The 20,000-nt window shown below is 35.1% G+C and overlaps 2 protein-coding genes and 1 long non-coding RNA gene across 3 annotated transcripts; 1 reads left to right on the forward strand and 2 right to left on the reverse strand.

Annotated features, from left to right (window-relative positions):
* Positions 1–9: 9 nt before the first annotated feature.
* Positions 10–13,120, forward strand: LOC113436294 (E3 ubiquitin-protein ligase listerin). Its single transcript, XM_087918696.1, has 15 exons — positions 10–230; positions 1,194–1,353; positions 1,533–1,637; positions 2,346–2,488; positions 2,726–2,861; positions 3,704–3,845; positions 4,426–4,639; positions 4,838–5,075; positions 5,932–6,006; positions 6,988–7,174; positions 7,906–8,077; positions 9,540–9,760; positions 11,790–11,984; positions 12,332–12,499; positions 12,958–13,120. Exons 1-15 carry the CDS (start codon positions 17–19, stop codon positions 13,018–13,020), a joined length of 2,433 nt encoding a protein of 810 aa, XP_087774822.1. The 5' UTR covers positions 10–16; the 3' UTR covers positions 13,021–13,120.
* LOC148123827 (uncharacterized) lies at positions 11,110–11,393 on the reverse strand. The gene is made up of 2 exons (XR_015740511.1): positions 11,283–11,393; positions 11,110–11,243 (listed from the first exon to the last, which is right to left on the reverse strand). It is a non-coding gene; the product is annotated as an uncharacterized LOC148123827 (long non-coding RNA).
* A 909-nt stretch (positions 13,121–14,029) lies between the features above and the next one.
* HEMK2 (HemK methyltransferase 2, ETF1 glutamine and histone H4 lysine) lies at positions 14,030–19,231 on the reverse strand. Its single transcript, XM_026700631.2, has 6 exons — positions 18,910–19,231; positions 17,570–17,656; positions 16,742–16,832; positions 15,920–16,003; positions 14,675–14,816; positions 14,030–14,214 (listed from the first exon to the last, which is right to left on the reverse strand). The coding sequence occupies exons 1-6, from the start codon at positions 19,038–19,040 to the stop codon at positions 14,108–14,110; spliced, it is 642 nt and encodes a 213-aa protein (XP_026556416.2). The 5' UTR covers positions 19,041–19,231; the 3' UTR covers positions 14,030–14,107.
* Between the last annotated feature and the right edge of the window lie 769 nt (positions 19,232–20,000).

Here is a 20,000-nt window from a genome sequence, read left to right on the forward strand (position 1 = left end):
AATATATGATTTTAATATGTTATTACAGTGGTTGAGGAAGCCACTTCTGGAAGGAAGACTAAGTATTAATTGTGAATTACCTGGAACAGACCATACATGTTCTATCCCAGCTAAACTTCCCAGTCATCTTTGTACTGCAGCTCTGCTTAGTAGAATGGCATTATTGATACTGGAAAAGGAGGTTGTCTTTGAAAATCCTGAAGTAGAAAGAAGAAAAATTGATAATATCAGTAAGTGATAGTAAAAAAAAAAATTAAACCTGTGTATAACAATCATATTATATTCTTTTTTTCCTGTTATTGCCATTTTGCCAAATAGAAATGTGGCATATGTTACATTGAATATATAATAAAATTATATGTAAACTTTAGGGGTTAATAATGACCTATTGGGATAAATATTTGAATGTCACAACTACATCTTATGATAGGAGATCACTGTTTTGCATAATTAATAGGTGCCACCCACAATGATATTTCCAGGTTCTAGGCCAGCATTTCTCAACTGGAGTTTTGTGAAACCTGAGGATTCTGCTAAGAGTCACTATGGGTTCACCAAGAGAACACTATTAGAAAAGAAAAAACTTTTTAAATTATCTATGCCATGTAATGCTCTTGCTTGTGGCAGTGGAATTTTCCACCCTGTGACTCAGCTGTGGGCCTATTGCTTTGCTTTTGGGACATGACAACAGTTCACTTCTAACTTACACAATTCAAAATATTTACAACCAGAATTGCATAGATTAGAAGTGAATAGTTTAGCGCAGTTTTAATATTTTTAAGGCTTTCTCCAAACTTTCTAAAAAGGTTGAGAAAGGCTACTCTATGCCATAAACTATTTATATTAGTTGAAATACCACTGTTAGCTCTCATTGTTGCCTCTCATTTTCAATGCTTTATTGAACATTAAAATTATAAATAATTTAATTATTATAACATTATTATAAAATTATTATAGATGAACTATAAACTGTTTTATAAATAATTAAAATAAACCTTCTTGTAAGTTTTTTAATGCACTATTATACATATTTTTTATTTAGTAAATTAGTAAACCAAATGTAAATCATACTATATAAATATACACACTAGACATAGTGTTTTGTTATTTAATAAATCTCTAAAGAGTTAAATAAGTGTATACATTTAACTAGTAACTGGTATAGAAATGAAAAATATTTTGTGTTTTTCTAGTTGTAGAACAGCTATATGCCTTACAGTGGATTGAAGAATTAGCAAACCCATCTGGTCTGCTACTTGAATTTCTTCATAATACTGAAGTAATGAAAATTTCACATGAAAATTTCTATCTACTCAATAATATTTCCCATCTTTTACAAATATTGTTCAATAGGTAAGTATTGAAAGAAAAATATGTATTTCTCATAAGGCTTCTGTTAGAAATTATCTTGATTTTTTTTTAATATATATGTATCTCCTTTATATAAACAATTCTCACCTAAAATAAATGCAAATGATTTTGTTGTACTCATATACAAGCCATGTTAAACAGAAATTTTGTATTCTTTGTAGATCAAAAGAGAGTGGACGACTTTGGGCTTTAACAATGGCTAAATTGATAAATACAAAAAATTTTGAACCCTGTGAGATTAAAGCACTTTTTGATTCACCTGACAGGTATGATAGATAGTAAATTGGGACGGCGTGGGAACTACAATTTCTTGTCCCACTATTACAGTGATTAAATCAAGACAGGAAAAGCTGTACAGAATGTCTTCAATTGCAAACAGAGATGTTGTTGCCATTATCATTATTGGTCTCAATCAGAAGAACCTTTGTCCTTTTCGGTACGGCTGTACATGTGTATATGTGTGTTTTTATACACACACACACACACACACACACACATACATAGGATAGTAATAGTTTTCTATTGCATCTGAATATTATATTAACTAATAGCTAACAGTAACATACACACACACACACACACACAAACCTTCAATTCTCTAATGGCCTTTAATATATCCTAAATTATTAAAAATTTCTAACCCTAGATCAGGGGTGTCCAACCGTGACAACTTTAAGACTTGTGGACTTCAACTCCCAGAATTCCTCAGCCAGCTTTGCTGGCTGAGGAATTCTGGGAGTTGAAGTCTACAAGTCTTAAAGTTGCCAAGGTTGGACACCCCTGCCCTAGATCCATGACTGTTTCAAATAAATGGTGCAGCTGTCCAAAATGTCTTACTTTTTTGAAGTTAGATACGTTTTGTTACTCGTAGAGTTCTGCATATAACAATCTCTGTCATCCTGATTTTTGTATTTTTTCATCAATACAAAAACAATTTTATATTGATTCTCTTATTTTCTTTTTCCCATGAACAGCTTTTTCCCATTAACTGAAGGAAACCTGCATACACTTCAGAGTCTGTCTCCAGTTTTACCTGAGGAATATAAGGAAGAACTTGTGATTAGGTTCACAGCTAAACTGATGACATGTAATGGAACTGATCTCTTCAGTACTGAGGGTCAGTGTCTTAAATAATTTCTCCAATGCTACATTGAGTTGGAAGAGGAAGGATGTTTAGTGCATACAATCACATTATTATTTGCAATTGATAATTGGAAAACTATTTTAATGGATCTTGTTACTTTACTAGAATTGTCAGTATTCAGTTGATCACTAAACACATTTCTTTTTGTTTTCTTAATATACTCAAGGACATTTATTAACTTTTATTAAATTTATATTTCACACTATTCAGGAGCATTTGGATATCTTGGCATTTTAAATTCCTGCTTGAATACTAAAAATACTGATTATGGAGAAGTAATGGCTGGAATATTGAAGGTCATCATATCTTGGGGCAGTGATTATGAAGATAGTTTTCTTTTCAGCTGGTGAATTATTTATCTTATTTTTCAAAACAATTCATAGAATAACTAAAATAGGTTTGCTTGCATTATAATAGTCAAATTTTGTTTATTTCAATCTATGATTTTAGTCCAATAATTGCAAGCTTGTCTTTTTTATCAGCTTTGTCAAAGTGGTCCTCTATAGATGTTCTAGCATTTAAATGCATTTTGTTTTAGAAGAGACATCATGTGTGTAACAGGAATAAGAGTGCATCTTAATACAATCTTATTGTTCACAGATTATAATGAGTGTTACACTTTAAAAAAAACTTCTAGAATCAATTATTTCATTAAATAATGTATTCAGTTTCTTTTTTTATTGAAAGCTGCCATTGCGATACAAAGGAACTTAATTTCAATATATACTTTTGTGCTTTGAGAATGTTGGCTTTCACCAAAGAGAAATAGCTTAACATACCTCCTAAGACAAGCTGAGCTGTCCATAAATCAGATACTGTTTGGGGAGTTCTTGGTGCTCTCTAAGCTTGATTGTTTGCTTGTAGATATTTCATTACCCAACTTCATGGTTTTCTTGGCTTGGGTACTGAAACATCTTGCAAGCAAACAACTCCGCTCAGAGAGCATCAAGAATTCCACAGTGTAGTGCTGAACTGCATATACTTTTTTCTATTGGAAATATGTTCTTGTTTTTTGCATTCAACAAACAATTGTTTGTTTTGAACTCTCTCACCTGAATGTTTTCTTTTAGTAAACAGAATCCTGACAGAAGAAAAATTGGAGGTGTTGGTTTAATTGTAATACAAACATTTGTCTTGCCCTTTCATTTTAGTTTAGCTTCTAAACATTTTCTTAATATTTTGCCCCAGCAATTTACAAGAAACAAATCCACAGCTGCTTGGTTTAAATATAGAAATGATCCGTTTCATTTCTCTGTTGCTGAAGAAGCCTGTCTCCTTATTGGAGAATGAATGGGATTTTGTGCTGTGCTCCATGCTAGCATGGTTAGAAGTAAGTAAAAAACATAAAAATAATGATATGGTTTCTGCATTTAAAGAATTTCACATTTCTTGTGGGAAAAACATCTCATTGTTTGAAAATGTAAAATATAATGAAAAAGCCAGTGTAAATCAGTAAGTTTATTACATGATCAGTATTCTATGATTCTGGCTATAAAATGTTTAAGGTTTTTATGCAACTAAATTAACTCAGTATTGAAAATAATGTGGACTCAGTCTTGTTTCTGTTTCAGCATGTACTCTGCAAACAGAACCATTCATTGTATCAATATATTCATGTCCTTAATTAAGGTGTGTTAGTCCTGTCTATACGAAATTAAAGCATGGATTAAAATATGGAATAGTAATTATTAAAATATAAGTGGCTAAAAGCGTATTTGTGTATATTGTTTAAAGAGTTATCTATTAACTACTAGGATCTACTTTGGAGGAATTTGGAAATAATTTTGATTTGTTATAAAATGGTAGATTTTTTTAATGTATAGCTAAAAAGTTATATAAGAAATATTACTTGATGTGACATGTTTTGAAATTTGCTATGAAAAAGAGTAATTTAATTTAATTGTTTGCAGACAACCTGTGAAAACCCAGAAGTTTTTCCTGCCGCACAGGTACAAGTCTTTGCTTCTGTTAGCTGTGACCTGAGTGGTTCTCTGAGTGCCTACTTCCAGGCAGCAACTCCTGAAATTGTTGAAAAATTTCCAAAAAACCTCATGTCAGAATGGCAGGACTTCTTTTCGGAAGGCATTCATAGCTTGCTTCTGCCTTTCTTGGCAAAAATCACCAGTAAGTCTATAATGGACGGTAAATATACAGACAGGCAATGTAGAGCCATAACATAAAAATACTTTGAAAGGCTATTTAACACTCCAGGAAAGTACGACTGGATATTATTTATGGCAATTTAGATGGAAATCATTCTTTATAATTGCTACTTGAATATTTGTTATAATAATTTCAGGCTGTGAATTACCTTTTATACAGGAAAAGAACAAGATGTAATGGAAACATCATTTCAGAATTCCATGTTAAAATCCTTGGGTAAAGCTTTAACGTATATATCAAAGGATCAGTTACTGAACCACAGGCTTCCTGCCAAATTTGTTGCTGGTCAGAAAACAAATCTCCCTGACAATCTACAGACTTTGTTAAATACTTTTTCTCCATTATTAATCTTCAGAGCTAGACCTGTTCAAATTACAGTGTACCACATGCTAAACAAGTAAGTTATTTCCAATTTCCTCAGAGCATGCTGTGATCTAGTTCCATTTTTAATTTTATCAGTATTAGGAAATACTTTAAAGCTAGGGAATATAGAAGCACTATTCTTTACCATAATAATACAAAAATATGATACATTTTCTATATACTAATAATTTCTTAATCAACCCAAGCTTTGTTTTCAGTGGAAGATAACAGAAGTAGTGGTTATAACCTCAGGCCCATATAGTTCAGATTTTTTATGAGCTGGATAGGGTAGTACAATAAAGAGATATTTACTAATGTATTCTTTAGAGCTTCCTTTAATAATTTCTTCATGGATATGGCATGTATAAAAATCTCCTGGAGGAGGGAGCAAAATGAAAATAAACTTCTAGTTCATTGTATTGCAAAAGTACTCTGATTCATTGCTGTATTCCAGATATGTACAATATGAATCTTATAGGCACCAGTGTGACTCAGTTAATCATCTTGGCCATTGGTTTCCTTGCTCTGCATGACTTACTTTTCATTCAATAAGAATCTGGCGTTCTTCCAAGCCAAACATAAGCATCTAATCTAATATGTACCAGCGGATATATCTTTCTCTCTCATAGAAATCCCCATACCCCGGAATGTAAATAGTATCTAAAATGACTGGTGAATTGGTAGTTTGTGACTGGCCATGTCCACCAAGGCAGCTATTTAATAAAAAACCAAGTCTGTTACTGTACCCTTTTAATGACTGGGTCTATCATATGCTAAAAATTAATGTTTTAATATGATATCATTTTATTATGATTACTTCTCAAAGTCATAAATATTTATGCTATAAAAATATAAATAGGTTCTTCTCATTTCTTTATTTGATATTCTAGGTTAATGTCTGATTTACCTAAATTTGACAATGTGGATCTCAGGTCCTATGGTGATGAAGAAGAGGAACTATTACTGTATGTTTCATTTTATATTTACAATGATTTATAGACTAGCTTGTCTGCGTGACTTTGAGCCAGTTACTCTCTCTCAGCCCAACCCACTCATAGGGTTATTGTTGTGGGGAAAATAGGAGAAGGAAGGTGTGTTGGATATGTTCACTACCTTGAGTTATTTGTAAAAATAATAAAAATGAGACATACTTAGTTTCAACCATTTGCTATTTTTGCCACAGTGTAACAGTGCTTTTTTTTGAAGAAACAAAAGTAGAATAGTTTTTTTAATATCAGAGGTTAGAAATCAATGTAGTAGGTAAAACAAATAGTATTTTAGCAATGTTGAGATTTATATATAGGAAAAACCATAACATTAAACATTTTGTAAATGAAGATTTTTGTGTAAATATGTTAAATTCGTGTTACCAAATTCCAGTATTGACCATGAACTTAAGTTTCTGAACATGAATTTAAATTAAATTGAGATTTTTTTGAAGATTAACTCTACTTAGTTTATGTATTAAAAAGGTATGCAATAACGAAGAGTTTGATTACTTAAGTTTTAAGAGTCTTAGCTATCTTTTTCTTTAGGTTGGAGGAAATTATGGCTGTTACTCATGGTCACTAGAGACAAGAGAAAAAAAAATCTATTTTAGTTGGAAAGAGGTATCAGATAGAAAAAGTCTTCCTCAAACTAATGCATTTTGGAACTTCCTGTTGGATATTTGCACACTGTGCTGTGGAGGAAGAGATATGAGCTTTTAAACTCATAAATGAAAAACTATGTGTGATAATTATATAATTATGGATGGCATGGATGACCAAGAATTGAAAAGAATAGAATACTATATTATGAAAGTTACTCCTACTATTGCTTTATCTATTTTAAGCAATAAAGCTCTCTTAAGGTGTGTGTGTGTGTGTGTGTGTGTGTGTGTGTGTGTGTGTGTATGTAATAGATTGCTCTTTTTCTACACACAGTATTTCATCCTTTTATTTTAGGTCCCCACCAGCAGCACTTATGACTGTTCTTACCACTCAGGAAGATTTACTAGAAAAGATCCTAGAATGCATCCCAGTTGGAGAATTTGCAGAAATTCAGCCAATGAGTATTGAGTTTTGCATTATTTTAGGGTATCTTCTTACCTGGAAATTAATTCTGACTTTCTTCAAAGGAGCTTCTTCCCAGGTAAATTGTTTATTTTCCACCCCCCACCCTATGAACCCTTCAGGTAACAAGACAGTTCAGTTAAAGTGCTGATCTGTGTACATAAGCATTTTACTATTAGCAATAGAAATAAATTCATTGCAGGTTGTTTGATCGGAATTAGGAACTTAAAATCGAAAGTATTCTCATCTGCCTATAAGAACACAGAAAAAAATATTCCACACCTAGCAATAGGAAAGCAATATTGAGCTGCTGGGGCTATTTTTATTACTGTTGTTAATAATGAAATGTAAACTATTTGGTTAACAAGCTGAAATAAAAATAAATTTTTAAGGCAAATTTTAAAGTAAGATTTGATAGTCATTTGGTCTTTGCCTGTAAACATGATGCATAATCTCAGGTTGCTTAGAAGATATAAAGATATGTTGGTATAATATTATGTGGATGTACAGTTTATCCATCATCTGTTCTCATGCTATTACCTGACAATTTTATCCATGCTACCAATGGTCTCTAGTACCAATGGTGCTTTTTGTATGGGCCTTTCCACAGGGGCCACAAGGGCTCACTAGATGCTGAGAGTAGAAATCAAATAAAATGAAAACATACGCTTAAATGAACCTTTCTCTATTCCATTTACTTCATGGTCTGTTGATGCAGATGCTTTAGGGGCATTTTACAGAAAGAGTTCTTATTTTATTAAAATGTTTCATAATTCATGGGAATTATTTTACATGTTACTTTTCCTCCAGCTTCGAGCTCTTTATTCACAGTACCTTCGAAGAACTAAGAGTTTGAATAAACTATTATATCACTTGTTCAGGCTTATGCCAGAAAACCCAACTTTTCCTGGATCAACATCAGAACTTTCAAATAAAGATATAAAAACATATTTTACTGAAGAGCTTGATTTAGACATCAAAGGCAAGTCAAAATATCCTTAATTTTTCTGCATTTCATTATTTAAGAGATTTTTTTTTGTTAGGACTCCTCTAGGGTAGTCATTGTCCTCTAAAATATTGCCCTATTTTTAGGTGGTTTAATGGCAGAACAAATGTCTCCTAAATATCCTTGTTATATTGCAGTAATACATGAACAATCAGAGCAAAATGGATGGCACTCTTTGCTGAATAGGTCCCAGTTAAAGCTCAAGAAATTTTGGTTAATTCAAAATGTGCGTTCTCTTCGACTTGCCAATCCTTGCAGTGTTCTCATAGATTTTTTTCCCCTTTGAAATTCCAAGCTAAAAGAATTTGCATGCTTCTATATGGTCACCATCCCATGTTAACAGAGAAATCTGGGGTGATTGCCCACAAGCTTTTTCCTTTTAGTGGCCAATGGAGAGGAAAAATAAGATAAACAAGTAGCCAAAACTGTCAGTGAATGATTGTGAGGCATTTCACTGTCTCTAACATAGGAAGAAGTCAGAGTTCTTAAATTTGTGCAGTAACAGGGTAATGCCTCTAAACCTGTTGAGTTCCCAGAATTCCTGGTCAGCATGGCCATGGGGTGGGGATGAGAATACCATTTTGAGAAAAGAGCAAGAGTTTTCTGTCATGTAATAGATTTGACATATAGGCAGCTTGGTATTGGAATAATTTTGAAAGCTATCCTTACTTTAGAACAGTGATGGGGAACCTTTTTGTTGTGGTGTGCCGAAATTGTGTGCGCGCTGGAACCCACAATGCAATGTGCCCCTGCATGTGCACACAACACCCCCACCCCCTTGCGCTGTGCATGCGCACATCTCCTAGCTGATTTTTGGCCCATTTGAGGCCATTTTCGTCTTCCCAGAGGCTCAAGGTACTGGAAATGCCCATTTTCAGCCCGGGAAAGGCTGTTTTCGCCCTTCCAGAGGCCCAAGGGAAGCCTCTGCAGCCTCAGGAGGCCAAAAATGGGCCGTTTGGGCACTTCCGGTATTTCCAGAAGTCCAGTTTTTTGGCCTCCAGAGACTTCCCTCGAGCCTCCAGAAGGGCAAAAACAGCCTTTCCTGAGCTCCAGATGCTAAAAACAGGCACTTCCGGTATTTCCAGAAGGCCCATTTTTCACCCACTCAAGGCTGCAGAGGCTTTCCTCGAGCCTCTGGGAAAGCGAAAACAGCCTCAAAGAGGCAGAAAATCAGCTGGGAGGCACGTGCATGTGCAGGTAAGTTTGGCTGGGGCTCGCATGCCCGCACAAATGGCTCTGCGTGCCACCTGTGGCACGTGTGCGATAGGTTCACCATCACAGGCTTAGAATAAGCCCTAGCCAATTTAGTAATTCAAGTAAGAATGTATTCTATTTTACTCACATTACTAAGAAATGGAAATACTATAATTGAAAGCATGAAACTCCCAACACTTTTTAAACTGGCTTTATTTCTATATTTTTTCCATTTTTTCTATAGATACACTAGCAATGTCCTCACATATTCCACATTTGGCTTGCACTGTCTATTGCATGACCTTAAAAGATCTGCCAGCTATGGTTCGTCTTTGGTGGAACAGCTGTGAGAAACGAGTCTTCAACATTGTAGATAAATTTACAAGCAAATATGTTAGTGGCATACTGTCCTCCCAAGAAATATCTTCTGTACAGAGCAGTACCCAGTTGTTTAATGGCATGACGGTTTGTATCATTATCTTTTTATTATCTCACTGTCTGTATGTGCATTTCATGGTGTACTTTATTAAATACAGTGATGCATGTTTATAATAGTATAGCATAGTGGACATCTTTCCACCTAAAGATGTTCAAACTGGGTTAAGTAAGGCTGAATTAATATTAATAGTCAGATGTTACTTTCCATTCCACAATACAGATAGTCTTCAACTTACAACAGTTCATTTAGTGACCATTCAAAGTTACACTGAAAAAAGTGACTTGTGATCATTTTTCACACTTAATATTGTTGCACCCTTTTCATGGTCACATGATCAAAATGGCAGCTGGGTTACATTGATCCCCCTTTGTAACTTCTGACAAGCAAAGCCAGATTCATTTAACAATGGTGTTACTAACTTAACTGCAGTGATTCACTTAACAACTGTGGCATGAAAAGTCATAAAGGGGAAAAAATTCACTTAACAAATGTTTCACTTAGTAACAAAATTTTTGGGCTCAATTGTGGTCATATGTCATGGACTACTTGTATTCCCTATTCAATATTTTAATTAATAATCTAACATTAGACTGCTTAGAATACAAATCTGTACAAATGATCAAGTCTAACATATTAATCTTACATTCACAAGATAGAAGATGCTTAGATACTTATATTGAAGAGCTTTTAAAAACAGAATGGATTCTGTGTTGTTATGAATGAGCTTAATTTTTCTGTGAAGAAAAATCAGCATAATTCCTATGCTTGGTAATCATAACTTATATTTCTTACAAGTAAATGTAGCCTAAAAATAATCAACTTTTTTGCTTTATTTTAATTGCATCTAAATATTTAATAGAATACATATGAAATAATCCCAAATACTTTAGGTACATGGGGAATTGTCATCTTGAATTTATTTCTACAAGAAAAGCCATTATTTGAGGAAGAGGCACTACCCAACAATAACTAGGTTTTTGCATATATTCTAAGGCAGGGATCCCCCAACCTGTGGGCTGCAGATCAGTATCTGTCTGTGACCTGTTAGGAAAATGGCCGCACAGCTGGAGGTGAGTGGCAGGCAAGCAAAACTGCATGGATCTAGGTCCCCACCCCACCCCCCAAATTGTCTTCCACAAAACTGGTCCCAACAAGATTGGGGACTGCTGTTCTAAGGCGTTTTTTAATTTAGTAATGTAAACAACTTAGGAACTTAATGGAACAGAAATGCTTCATGGAAGAATGCTTAGCTTGCAGATCTGCATTGTTTTGAGAGTAGCCCTAAGATCACCTCCGTGCCAGTGCTTCCAATCAACTCAGAAAACAGTTGTTTTTCATTGTTGCTTAAACATAAAATTTGAAAACAAAAATCACGTACAGTTTATCCTCATTTAATAACCATTTATCCAGGAACTCTTCAAAGTTACAACATTGAATGAATGGTAAATATGACTATTCCTTGGAGTTACAGCCATTGCATGGCCTTGCGGTCATATCAATTTTTGGTCACTTGGCAGCACACTTTATGACCGCAGTCTATATTTAAACTCCCCTCCCTTCTATCTCTGGCCTTTTAGTGGTGCTGCACTCCCACCTGTCCTGTCACCTTTGCCTCCCACTGCTGCTGACAAGGCACGCTGGTCAGTGTAGGTGTTGGGTCTTGCATGGCCTCCATGAAGCTTTGTTAAGGTCTCAGGAAGGCAACACAAGGATTAACAACTGCCTCAGCTGGCCAGAAGGAAAATAGCAAAAGTCAGTGGCAGGGGTAGCGGGGTGGTAGAGTGCAGGGCATCCAAAAGGATAGAGATGGGACAGGAGATAGATGGAGTTGAAGTGGAGGTCAGACAGGCAGGAAAAACGTGAGATCCTTGTCTAACTAGTTCAACTGGAACTACCATCACTAAATGGCAGGATCATGTGATGATTCACCTAATGACTGCTTTGCTTAGGTGATGGAAATTTCTGTCCCAATTAGGGTTGTTATGCTATATCTTGAAAGTAAACAATAGGATCAAAACATTGTTGCTATAATAAATGATGTTTTTGTTTTTACAGGTAAAAGCTCGATCTGCCACTCGAGAAGTCATTGCTACTTACTCAGTTGATGATATATTCATTGAATTGATTATACAGCTTCCCTCAAATTATCCTTTGGGCTCCATAGCTGTAGAGAGTGGGAAAAGAGTTGGTGTAGCAGTTCAGCAATGGCGTAATTGGATGCTACAGCTTAGCACTTATCTCACTCATCAGGTACTTTTTCATATACAGTCTTGACTTTGGTCATATGAATTAGATCTGCTCTAAAAAAGGTAACTGAACTACTTGAAAGGTAAAAAAAAATGTCTAGGATTCATAATGGTACTTGTTGGGCAGTTTATAAAGCAGTAGCATTCTTCCCAGATCACATAACTGATCTCCAGTGTTGCAACAGTATCCCAGGAAAGTATATAGTCGGTCAAACTGATTATTCAGCACATCAACACCTAAAGACCTTACAGTATATATTATACACTGCATTATGATATTACATGCATTTGTAGGAAATTGTAGAAGATGGTGATATTGCACAGAGCTGAAATGCATTATTTTCCCAACAGAATGGAAGCATTATGGAAGGGCTAGCATTGTGGAAAAACAATGTGGACAAACGATTTGAGGGCGTTGAAGACTGCATGATCTGTTTCTCGGTTATACATGGTTCCAACTACTCCCTCCCCAAAAAAGCTTGCAGAACATGCAAGAAAAAGTTCCATTCAGCCTGCCTGGTAAGTATCTTGACTAGTCGTATTTCTGTAAGAAAACAAGCTTGAAATTTATATGGCTTTAATGCTACTAATAGTCATATGAACATTTATATAAATAGCTTAAGAAAATATTTTATAGCTAATTTTGTAAAGGGAGCTCTTTAGCAAATTATGGGAATCTTTAACCTGACATGATTTGCTGTTTTCAGGGGGGCAATAAAAGTTTTTATTTTTCAGGGTTTTTTATGCCTTCAATGTAAATCAGAGCTTAAAGGAAACTGGTTTGTGAGAGAGTTACTCTTTCATAGTATTGTTAGCTACAAGGCTATTCCATGAAAATATTTCATTACAAATAGGCTCTTAATATTTCTCTTTAGAGATCATTTAAATACGCCATATTCAATCTTGACTGGCTAGTGTTTAATTGGGAATAGTAAATGCTAGAGTATTTTTAATATTTGCTTTCTGAATTCCTCTAGTACAAATGGTTTACATCTAGCAACAAGTCCACTTGCCCTCTTTGCCGAGAGACTTTCTTCTGATGTACCTCATTTTTCTGCTTCAAGCAAGCCTAAAAACATCATCCTTGGACTGAGCAGTAAAACCTTAATTTTTTCCCTTACAATAAAAAGTTCAAACTGATTGATCATGTCTTGGTATTGCTCACTATCTTTGCATTAATAATATTCAGATGTGAAAAGTAGAAATGGGTGACATGTGACAGTTTTTGACCAGTGGCTATTACGTATTATATCCTGTCTTACATAAGCCCTGTTAAGGTTGAAAGATTTTTAGCAGCACGAAGAGCAATTTAATTGTTTGCTCAATTAGAGATCATGATTAGAATTGGTATTAAAGGTTTAAAATGAGAGGGATAGACACACTTGAGATACTCACATATGCATCTGTGGTACTGGTTCTTAAACTGTATACTGGATTTGAGGTATTGGCAAACTATATTGTGAGCCAGCTAGTGCAGCTTATAGCAATTACTAGTACTGTAGTAGGGACTAGTGGTGTGCAAAAGATTCTGAATTTAAGCATTCAAGTTTAAAACATCTGTTCCAACCATATTTTAAGTATTTTGACTATCTAATAATATTCTATATCTGAAACAGTTATTATGAAATTGAAATAATGACTTCAAACTTGAAACAGTTGTTTTTACTTAAACTATTACCTTGCAGGTACTTGTTCTTATTTCTACCAAGTCAATGTGAAATACCAATAAGTATTTTATAAACTTGGAACATTTCTCAAACACTGAAAAAGCTATTTCAAGCTTGAAACGTCTACTTTAACTTTGCAAGCCCATGAACTCAGAATATGCAATAGAAACAAGAGAATGAATTCCATGCTAAGTTCATTATTCAGATAAAAAGAAGCAAGTTGGAACAGCCACAATCTCGCTTCTAAGTACATGTATGATAGGATTGTAACAATGTTTACGCAGTATTTTACTTTCCACTTTTATAAATTTGTCAAAATTTTGATTTTACACATATGGAAATATGCATATTTTTAAAATTAAGATAATATACTAATGTGTACTAGTTTTCAGCAGTTAGAATTTAATCTTAATTAATCAAAGATAGCATTTTAAAACAAAGATTCCTCCAGAAGCCAGCTTCAGGATTTGTAGAATTTCAGTACTGAGAGATACTCCCTTCCTGCTTGTCTGGAAATTACTTTATTGCCATTTAAACCACATTCCTGCAATATTTTAATAATTTCACCTGCAATTTAAAACAAGAGATTATCATTCAGTTTTGAAATAACTTACTTTACTGCTAACCTAACTGAATCTTGGAGAAAAAAATGACAGTGCACTGGAGCTATTTCCATGTATATTATTTCTAAATAATAAAAAAGAAAGTCTATTTCTTTAGATCCCAATATCTTGTAATGGCTACAACCCTGCAGGTTAAATAAGTTAATCTGCCCAATGTATGAATGCCAGAAAAATAGTCCCTGTGCTTCATTTTCTTTATAATTTGTCTCTACATTTGAAAGAGCATCTATATTCTTTTGTTGATGGTGTTTAATAGCAACATGGTAATACAGATACTAGTAACAAAGCTCAGCCTGCATCTACCACAATCAAAAGGACTCAAAAGATTTTACATAACTATTAAAAAGTATTTTGCAAGACAATCAACCACCACCATATTTAAGAAGAAATTGAGATAATGCTACCTGGATTATTTTCTTTAATTGTAACTAAATAAAACAATCCTCTTGCTGATAGTAAGTCTGACACAAGTGGAAAGAGTCTATCCATAACCTCTCTGCCATTTTTACCTCCAGCCCAGGCTGCCTCAATTCCATGAGTTTGTATCTAGAACAAATAAGATATGGAAAATTGAACTGAAAGGTTGTTATATAGAAGGCACGGTAGACTTGTTCAAAGTTATTTCAGAAGACAGGGCAAGGAAGAATAATAATGCATATTTCTATTGGACATTAAGCATGTTTAAGAATTGTTCTGCAGTTCTTGTTCTGTATTTCTTGAGAAATGGTAGATTCTTCTTCAGATGCTGCAATAGTGGATTTCTTCAATGGACAGGGAGCCAAAGTATATCTCCAAGATATAGTCAATGATCATATTCTATGCTTCTATGGAATTGGGGTTAAGATACAAATATAAAGAGAAGATGTAGAAACAAGCAAAAGCATAAGTGAAGGATGATAATGTTCCATGTATAAGTAGTGATTTAGAAATACAAAAGCTGGGGTGTGAAAAAATCAATTTCCAACTAATTGATTGTTTTCAATACTAGTGATACTTTACAATACTACCATGTTTCCCCCCAAAATAAGACCCTGTCTTATATTCTTTTTGCCACCAAAAAAGGCATAAGTTTTTTGGGGGTGGTGGTGGTGGTGTTTCCACTGACTCACCTCACTTGCAGGTGTTATCAGAGGCCTTCAGGAACATCTTCAGCCAGCAAGGAAAACCAGGCTTTCCTGAAGGCCTCTGCAGCCGATAACAGATAACTGTTATCAGCTACAAAGACCTTTAGGAAAGCCTTCCAGCTACAGAAAAAATGGGCCGAGGTATGGGAGGCCTAGTTGCAACTATCTGAGGTAAGTAGTAGGGCAGCTCCACCCCCATCCCCTCCCTAGTTTAATTTTTACCTGTATACCCTGGACTGGGTGAGTCTTAATTAGGGCTTATAGTTGCAACTATCTGAGGTAAGTAGTAGGGCAGCTCCACCCCCCATCCCCTCCCTAGTTTAATTTTTACCTGTATACCCTGGACTGGGTGAGTCTTAATTAGGGCTTATTTGGGGGGTAGGGCTTTATTGGACACGTGTGTAGAAATCAAGCTAGGACTTACTTTTGGAATAGGTCATATTTTGGGGGAAACAGTAGTGATACTTTACAGAAGCTGTACATTATTACAGTTGGTGATTGTTCTTAAATCTCATATGATCATACCTCAGCAGAAGGGGTTACCACATAAGGTGGGTTAAATAACAGCAAATCAACTTTTCCATGTAATCGTGGCAACAATCCTGTTACCTAAACATAAATAAAAACATTAGCATTTATGTAATGCATATGATTTTGCAGGTTTATTACAAAAGATATTGAAAAATACAGGTTCCTTCTTACAGATGCATAATCTAATTCAAAGAAGAAACAAGGAGGAAAGTGAAAAGCAGGTATTGGAGAGATTTTATCAAGCATATAATTTTGTTCTAAACATATGAAATCTAATGCAAGCTAATATTCCCATATCACTTATCTACCAGTGCTTATCCCAGGAAAACTACAATATTAAAAATATATCTATTCAGTACCAGCTATCTGGTCTTTAAGTTTCATATAATTAAAAGTATGAGGCAGCCTAAAAAATTGGTTTATCATACATTATATAATGGATAAAGAAGCCTGCATGCAACAACTTTTCTCTATCATTCACATGCTTTAGATAGCTGTACTGCTAAGATATTTGTCACTAAAACTTCTATGTTTTTGCTAGTCACTCATTCTGCACCCAAGCTAGAATACACTGAGGTACCAAGCACCACTAACATGAGTCAAACTAATCATTTGAAAACATATCACAGCAGGGTAGATCACAACCTGTATCATGAAATCAGCTGACTGGTACATAGGCAAGCAGAAGAGCTCCATTACTTCTAAACATTCATGTTATAATAACCATTCTTATCCTAAAATTTAACATAAACTATGTTTGAATATTAGTAACATTTTAAAATTTGCTGACCAAAACAATTATAATGTATGTCTTACCAGGTCAGTAATTACTGGCTGAATGTGAACATTGTTTTCTCTAGCTGTCTCTGCAGTGCATAGACCAGCTGCAGGGTTGATATCAGTACACCTGTATACACAAGAGTACATTTTAGTAAACAGAAACTATCTTTGGTTACCTTAGAAAACAATTGGTCAGATGTAATTTAAATCAGATATTTGATTGTACTGCCATCTTGATTTTTCTGATGCCTTCCAGATATACCCCTGGTTTCATGAAATACTTATGTCCTTGGTTAAAAACCACTTGTTCAGTGATCAAGGGGCGTGGTTTTGTGTGTTGCCTTGTTTGCGCGTTCCGGTTTCTGGCATGCTGCGGACCAGTGCCGGTCTATGGACTGGGGTTAATTTACAACAGCACTAAACAAATTGAAATTATGACTGATTCTCAATGTTTCAGCCATCTGCAACTTGTAAATCTTGATTCAGTATAATGTCTTTTATGTGTTATAACTTAAATGTACACATGACATGTGCTACTACAGAAAAGTGCTACTTGTATACATATGGAGGACACATTAAAGTAGGTAAATATTGGTTTCTAAAACAATAGTAAAATACAAGCAGTTCTGAACTGAGAAATTTTGTAGAACTGTCAGATACACTATTTAACACCAAATTTTATTTTTTATCTATTTTTTTTTACTGAGTGAAGAATTATACCATTGACATAACCCAAATTTACATGTAATAATAGTTTATATTCACATTCCAAAGACTATGCTGAATTATTTAACAAAAATATGCATCAGAAACACCCTATCTCTTGCTTATCTTATATAACTCAAATGGTGTATAAATACTCACATGTAAAATGCTTTGGATCCAACAATTGAAGCTAAAAAACTTGAAACTACTCCAGATCCAGATCCTACTTCAAGGCATATATCAATGCTAAACGAATGCAAAAATAATAGTTCAGAGATTAAAATGAGCCTTACAATGTTACATGCAAAACATACATGGTTTAATGTATACATTTTTGAGCTATCAAGTTTTCAAATTAAAAACTAGATCCAGCGGTCAATGAGTAATGTCAGCCTATAAATTTAATAAATGTAATTTGTAACTATAAATTAATTAGATCCAATCTGGGTCAGTCAACCTCTGGTCCTGGTGACTGACCCAGACTGGATTTTGCAACGTTATTCTGGGACTTGTATATTTGCCTTCATTTGTAAAAAAAAAAATCATTGCTATAATTGTAATTTAAATTAATTATATTTGTATGCTTCCCAGAGCTGTTCAGTATTGGGTTGCATCCAACTTTAATAAATTATTGCTATTATTACTATTATTCAACTCTGCTGATTTCTCAGACTGATACATTCTACTTGCAATGCTATTTTACACATCAATAAGGAAACATGTTATATTTATGGGTAACCTAAGTCTAGAGGCTTTATAGATTTTATTCTATTCATGTCTGGATTTTACTTGTACATTAATATTCCAGAGATGCTTATTTGCTTTATTCTTAGTCACTGGAACTAGGTGTAATTCTAGTAATATCCAGCAGTTTTTGGGGGGTGGGTGGGGTGGGGTGGGTTGGTGGTGAATACACACACGTAACTTTTCTTTATACAAGTTTTTCTGAACTTTTCCCAGCAAAAAATATTTTCTGGCAATGGATGCAGTAATGGCCAAACAATTCTTCTGCAACAGAACGTAATATGTACATGGTATTTGCAGCATATTGCTTTGGAAAATTGATACAGATAACAGGCCACAAGTTAAGTTTCCAGAAAGTTTATACATTATGGTGAGTTGTATGATGTTACTTAACAGTTTACAAAAAGATGAAACCTCCTTTGAAGTGAATTGGATTCCATATACTTCTTGCCACTGTCTTTGTCCACAAGGGTCTTCCCCCAATCTCCACTTCAAGCCCTGCCTTTTCCTGTCGGTTTCCCTGTCAAATATTAACCCTGACGAACCCTACTTAAGTTTTTCAAGACTAAGATCATTCAACGATAACTGGGTGATCTATTTACTCTTTTAATCGTCTCATATATGATGGGTACCAGTCGACTATGTAAATTGCAATGCGTAGCAATGTTTTTCCTACGGTGCCCTTGCCAAGCCCGCCCGTCCTCAGTCCCCGAACTCTTCTCTTGGTTGCGCAGCGCCGGCGATCGCCGCCTCACCCGGCGCATCTCAGAGCCTCGGCATCCCGCTCGAGGGCGTCCAGCAGCAAGTAGGTGTCTTCGGCGGGCTCATACACAGCGCTGAAGGGACCCTCCGGACCCACGTGCTGGTGCCGCGGGGTTGGGATCATCGCCGCCGCGGTCCTTCTCCCGGCCACGAAGTTGAGCCTGAAGCAGCCATAGACCTGCAATAAGAATAATAATAATAATAATAACAATTAAAAAAAATTCTCTATTCCCAATTTAGCGAATCGCACGGCTCGCTTTCAAAGAAGCGCAAGAGAAACAAGGGAAGCCTTCGCTCCTTTCCACGCCTGCGCTTGGTCAGAAATACCCAATGATCGAGGCAGAGACACTAAAGCCCGCCCCTTCCAAGGAACAGCAGCCACCGATTCGTCGGTCTTAAAGATGGAAAGGTCGCGTGCAATTAGTATCTGCTTGTTCAGGCTTAACCCTTGAGGGAGGGTCATTTGCCTGTGGTGTAGCAGGTTTATTTGTTTTTATTTACTTATATGCCATTTTTATTATTTTTTATAAATGACTCAAGCTGGCAAACATACCAACAAGACATTGTGAAGGGTTGGCTTTTCAATTCTATTATACTGTTAGAGCAGTCTACACAACAATACCAAATAAAGGAGAGTGCAATATCCTTCATTTCACATGATAGTAAAATAATACTTAGGATCATCCTAATATGAATTAAACTTCACATAGAAAACAAGATGTCAACAGCTGTTCAAAAAAAGATGAAACATTATTGCTGATGCACACTAGATAATTGAGAGAAATTCACTGCAGATTAGTACTTAGTAAGATTTATTTTATGTAGCCCATCCCTCTACCAAACAACTCCCTTCATGGGGCATGATATTCCAGAGCCACAGCAAAAAAGGTTCTCCTCAACTCTGCCAGTCACGATTTCTTAGTCAGTACCTCTTTTGTCAGAATAAGTGGGGCAGACAGTCCCATTGGGGTGAGACAGTTCCTCAGGTAACCTGTGGGCATGCTGTATAAGGTTTTAAAGATAATAACCAACACCTTGAATTGTACTCGAAACTAGCAACCAGAGCAGTTAGTGCAACAATGGT

Source organism: Pseudonaja textilis, unplaced genomic scaffold (genome assembly GCF_049901715.1).
Source record: "Pseudonaja textilis isolate UNSWEBS1 unplaced genomic scaffold, rPseTex1.2 PTEXCTG207, whole genome shotgun sequence".
Classification (NCBI taxonomy): Eukaryota; Metazoa; Chordata; class Lepidosauria; order Squamata; family Elapidae; genus Pseudonaja; species Pseudonaja textilis.

Coding starts and splice junctions, on each gene's coding strand:
- LOC113436294 (XM_087918696.1), top strand. CDS start 17: ATGTTATTACAGTGGTTGAGGAAGCCACTTCTGGAAGGAAGACTAAGT. Junction 1,354..1,532: donor TTACAAATATTGTTCAATAG/GTAAGTATTGAA, acceptor TATTCTTTGTAG/ATCAAAAGAGAGTGGACGAC. Junction 2,862..3,703: donor GATAGTTTTCTTTTCAGCTG/GTGAATTATTTA, acceptor ATTTTGCCCCAG/CAATTTACAAGAAACAAATC.
- HEMK2 (XM_026700631.2), bottom strand. CDS start 19,040: ATGATCCCAACCCCGCGGCACCAGCACGTGGGTCCGGAGGGTCCCTTC. Junction 16,004..16,741: donor AGCCAGTAATTACTGACCTG/GTAAGACATACA, acceptor ATTTATGTTTAG/GTAACAGGATTGTTGCCACG. Junction 14,215..14,674: donor AATTAAAGAAAATAATCCAG/GTAGCATTATCT, acceptor TTTAAATTGCAG/GTGAAATTATTAAAATATTG.